Source organism: Cyprinodon variegatus, unplaced genomic scaffold (genome assembly GCF_000732505.1).
Source record: "Cyprinodon variegatus isolate N-32 unplaced genomic scaffold, C_variegatus-1.0 Scaffold45, whole genome shotgun sequence".
Lineage (NCBI taxonomy): Eukaryota > Metazoa > Chordata > Actinopteri > Cyprinodontiformes > Cyprinodontidae > Cyprinodon > Cyprinodon variegatus.
This window is the reverse complement of record NW_015150498.1, coordinates 1,421,798-1,426,716: the sequence shown is the minus strand read 5'-3', so window position 1 is coordinate 1,426,716 and position 4,919 is coordinate 1,421,798. Positions and strand designations below refer to the sequence as shown.

Here is a 4,919-nt window from a genome sequence, read left to right as displayed (position 1 = left end):
TAAAAACTTAAGATAAATCACAAGATAGAAGTCAATGTCACAAATGAATATCTTTTCTTTTAGAGTCACGGTATGTTTATACAAGATAATACTATTAATATAATGTGACTTTTCTAGAGAATCATTATACAGTTATTTTATACAGGGTTTCCACAGTTTTACATCATTTCAGAATTCCCTGACTTTTAGCTGACTCAGGATTAGTTTTCCCTGACAAAATAAATGCAGCCGTTTGTTGTTTTGGTCAAAAATCACGACATCTGGCAGAAAATCACGTGACTTTTTCAAATCACGTGACAATGTGTACAAAAAAAAACAACAATGGCGCCGGCAACGCTTCTGGGTCGTTTTTTATCTGATGTCGGTGATTTTAAAGTAATTTTGAGTGATAAATAATTTTTTTTGAAATTTGTACTCTCCCGACAATAAAAACTACTTGCCCCGGGAGATCGGGCGATGGTTAACATCGAGCCCTGCTTTGCGTAGTACCGAAAGTTTTCAGACAAACTTTGCATTTCGAGTTCTTTTGCTCAACATCTATGGCCTAATTTTGGTGCCACCAAACTGAGAGTGCAGTGAGATCAATGTGCATCGTTTAAACTCACACACCGTCGCTCAAAACTGGTCTGCCGCACGCGCAACTCTGATAACGCGCTCTCCACTTAATCCTGTGGAGCCGAGCGAGAGCAGAGATGAATTGGTGTAATTTCATTAACAGCTGTGTTTGACGGTTCTTCCCTGGGCTCATTCGCCATTCTCTTTGTTTAAGCTTCTGAAAATTTCTTTTACCGACATGGGAAAATGTTAGCCGGTTATCGTAGTGAATGACGATAACGGTAAACATCCAGTTTATCGCCCAGCCCTAATCAGAGCTTCCCAAACATTTCAGCCTCAGATCCCCAAACTATAACACTGCAAGAGAGTGCATGCAACCACTTCATTCTTTGTCCAATTTATAAATTTAAAGTTAAATTATAAAATTAATTAATTTTTCAAATATCATTTATTTAATCATTTTAAATGTATTCTTAATTATTTAATAAACACTTAATTATTTAATGATGCATTTTACAGTTTAGTGAGACATTCAGACTAGATTCATGCATTGGATAAATAGATAGATAAATGTTACACTAGAATATTTCATTGTATATTTATATTTTATTCACATTTATGTATTATGTGATATATTTTAGCCCTTTATAAAACTCAGGGATTATTTCACAATGTCTGTGAAACTAGCAGGAAGTGGTATCCAGCTAAGGGGTCGCTCCACTCTGTCTTGTTGTCTTAAATTATTTGCTCCCAATCCTTTACTTTCTTATTTAACTCCAGGCTTAAGATACGCTTTGTATCTAAACTGTAAAATGGTATAATATTTATCCTCCTATGTGTATCAGAGAAGAGCTTTGATATATTTTTATCTTCACATTCACCAACTAGAAGGCTTGTACTGCAGGGACTAAGAGCTGTGGAGAGTTTGATTACATTTGAGACTCTTATTTTGAAGGAAACAGATGGTAGTTCCTTGTTAAGCTTTACTGCAAAAAATGTGGTTAGAAGAAGTAAACATTTCTTATAATAATTAAATTTTTGCCTAATTTGAACAAGCAAATGAGATGATATCTCAATGAATGTTTTGTATTAGGAATATAGTATGCCGTTGAAATTAGCAAATGGAAGTATTTTTATNTATAATATTTATCCTCCTATGTGTATCAAAGAAGAGCTTTGATATGTTTTTATCTTCACATTCACCAACTAGAAGGCTTGTACTGCAGGGACTAAGAGCTGTGGAGAGTTTGATTACATTTGAGACTCTTATTTTGAAGGAAACAGATGGTAGTTCCTTGTTAAGCTTTACTGCAAAAAATGTGGTTAGAAGAAGTAAACATTTCTTATAATAATTAAATTTTTGCCTAATTTGAACAAGCAAATGAGATGATATCTCAATGAATGTTTTGTATTAGGAATATAGTATGCCGTTGAAATTAGCAAATGGAAGTATTTTTATTTTTATGTTGTACTTTCCTGCATAAACAAAGGTGAAACATGCTCTTTTTTTCTAGGGAATGGACAGTTTTCTGATTTCCAGCTACCCTGCGGTCCTCAATGAAGTTTTGTTTGGATCAAATTTCATTACACGTTAAAAATGTCAACAACTAGGTTTGATCAAACTGGATCAGAATAAGTCTGAAAAGGAAAACCTTTCCAAACAGTGTGAGCAGGAGTGGATTTAGGAAATTTGGGGCCCTAGGCAAAGACAGGCATAGAATTGAGAGGACGATACATAAAAGAGACCCATTATACAGATACTGAATTTTTTATCGACATACATTATTTCTTCTACGTTTTGTCCTTCTCTTCTATTAACCGTTCATGTATACAGAGTTTTTTGGGGGCCTAGGCAACTGCCTTGTATTGCCTAATTGTAAATTCTCGCTGAGTGTGAGATCTTCTGAACCTTGACAGGTTCCTAGTTTCCCCCGGATTGTTGTTATAATCTGCTCTGGTTACCCAGAGCTAATCCTTATTTCCCTTCTGGAAGCTGTCAGCGTCTTGGCTGCGTTCAGTCTGATGTTTATCTTTACACGCAGCCAGCAAGCGGCCATCCTGGAGGACCTGGTCACCGACGTTCCTCTGGAGTTTGATTTCCTGTTCTCCCGTTCACACGCTGAGGTCATCTCTGGGAAGCAGGAAGGTACGGCCCCATGCTTGTTTTACTTCATGTTCAGAAATGTTTGTTTCTCCAGCTTCTGACTGATAACCGTTTTGTTTTTCCCCCATGGTGGTGATAACGTGTTCTGTTGCCGCGCCGCTGTAAGGAGTGTACGCTTGGATCGGGATTAATTTTGTCCTCGGCCGCTTTGATCATCCTGAGGAAGGTTGGCAGGAAGCACTGATGTTCTGAAATGGATCCGAGGATAACTTTTCTGGAAGGTTTAGAAAATCTGTTTCTTTTTTATTTCAGACGATGCTTTGGTTGAAGTGACCACCGGGTCCGAAAACCAGCCGCCAATCAGCAGACGCCGCACCGTGGGCATCATGGATATGGGCGGAGCTTCCCTTCAGATAGCTTACGAAGTGCCCAGCGCCATCACCTTCAGCTCGCCACAAGAGGTAAGGAGGAGCAGGAGCTGAGGACTCTGCTGTCAGGAGTGTGTGTGTGTTTGCTGCCGACATGTGGCTCATTTACGCCACGGCGCTGTTTGACATCACCCATGTTGTCCAGGAGGAGGCAGGAAAGAGCGTCCTGGCCGAGTTCAACCTGGGCTGCGACGTCGAGCAGACGCAGCACGTTTACAGAGTGTATGTCACCACATTCCTGGGCTTTGGAGGAAACATGGCCAGGCAGCGCTACGAGGACCGGCTGGTGAACAGCACGCTGCCCAGAAACGGGTAAGAGACACGCCCACCCACCCCCACACACACAGTTCACCTTTCTCTATCCTCGTTGGAGATTACAGGTTCATACCTAACCCTAATCCTGTCCTAAACTCATTTCACATCTTAGTCTTAAACATGACACCTAAGGCTTAAACAGCATTTGTACCCATGGGAACAGACATTGGTCACAAGTAGAGAACTTGGTCGCCACGATGTTGTAAAAACACACCCAACACACATAGAGACACAGTAGAGAGCTCCATTAAAGACATTTCATCCCAGCGCTGTGTGTCCCAGAGCCGGTGACATCATCAATGACCCCTCACCATGGACTGTTCTCCCTGCTGGCCTCTGGGAAGAGACTTCAAAGCATTCAAGGTTCAGCAATGAGAAAGGAAAACAAAACAAAAATACACTGAATGTTGGAAAAACTGTAAATCATATCTCAGTCTTATGTTTCCATTTGATCACTGCTGCACTTTAAGAACTGGAAATGTCTTTAAAGCTGTACTGAAAGAAATTTTGTTTTGACAATAAAGTCTCTAACTAATGACTCGGAAGCCGGTTTTTCTAGATAAACTTGGTGTCCTCCCTAGAGCCAATCACATTATTCTATATCCGATTTAGCCAGGAGAGTTCTGCCAAAGTTTTATGTGAGCAATAAAATAAAATCATTAACTAGGTCCATTAGACACATTAGGTGTTAAAATAAAAATATAGTTGGTCCTTTAGACGGGGATCCAATAAAAGAACGAGCAATATTAATTCACAGAATCAAATATTTATAAGGAGAGGGTTTTTAGACTGCATATAGACATATTTTCATATTCAGAATGTCTTCTTAATGAACGCCACAGTTTTTAGAAATAGGAATTTATTTCAGACAATTTGACAAAAAACAATAAATGAATCAGCTGAATACACAAAACAAAGACTAGTTAACATCAATTAAGCCAAACACCAATTTCCAAATTAACTAAATTCACCTGAACATAAATGGTAACAAAACCCTCCGATAGAATAAACCTGTCAGTATTTACAACCAGAGAAATGACATTGATTCATGTAAATTGTCTGAAAATAGAGTAACCTTATTGTTAAACTTGATTTTTTTTTTTTTATATTCACACAGCCCTACTCCAAATAACGCGACAGATGATATTTTTATGTCTGTTCAGGTTTCCGGCCACAGAGATGGGTCTGAGTGAGGAAAGGCCCTACCTGGACCCCTGTCTTCCAGTCAGCATGTCTGACACCGTCACCCGGGGTAACCACACCGTGTACCTGAGGGGTCAGGGTGACTGGAGTCGCTGCAAGGAAGCTGTACGACCTTTCCTGGGCCTTCACAATGGCACCATGTCTCCACAAGGCATATACCAGGTACTACCCTGCCTGTTAGTGGAGTTTGCTTATATAGCCGACAGCAGATGTTCTTAAAGATAAAATCCGGCTAGCAAGGAATAATCAAGGCAGGGATTGACGTTAAGGATTTTTTTGGGCAAGTGACTTTCACATTTCATTTGCCCAGAAAC

At 39.6% G+C, this 4,919-nt stretch overlaps 1 protein-coding gene across 4 annotated transcripts in view; it reads left to right on the top strand.

The window, feature by feature from the left end:
• The window catches only part of LOC107081987 (ectonucleoside triphosphate diphosphohydrolase 7-like), a 21,840-nt gene that overhangs the window by 7,345 nt on the left and 9,576 nt on the right, over window positions 1–4,919 (top strand). For all 4 annotated transcript variants that reach the window (XM_015370386.1, XM_015370387.1, XM_015370389.1 and 1 more), the window contains exons 6-10: window positions 2,598–2,701; window positions 2,826–2,885; window positions 2,972–3,120; window positions 3,233–3,399; window positions 4,566–4,767. In XM_015370386.1, the coding sequence (XP_015225872.1) occupies window positions 2,598–2,701; window positions 2,826–2,885; window positions 2,972–3,120; window positions 3,233–3,399; window positions 4,566–4,767 (682 nt within the window). The remainder of the gene's footprint in view (window positions 1–2,597; window positions 2,702–2,825; window positions 2,886–2,971; window positions 3,121–3,232; window positions 3,400–4,565; window positions 4,768–4,919) is intronic.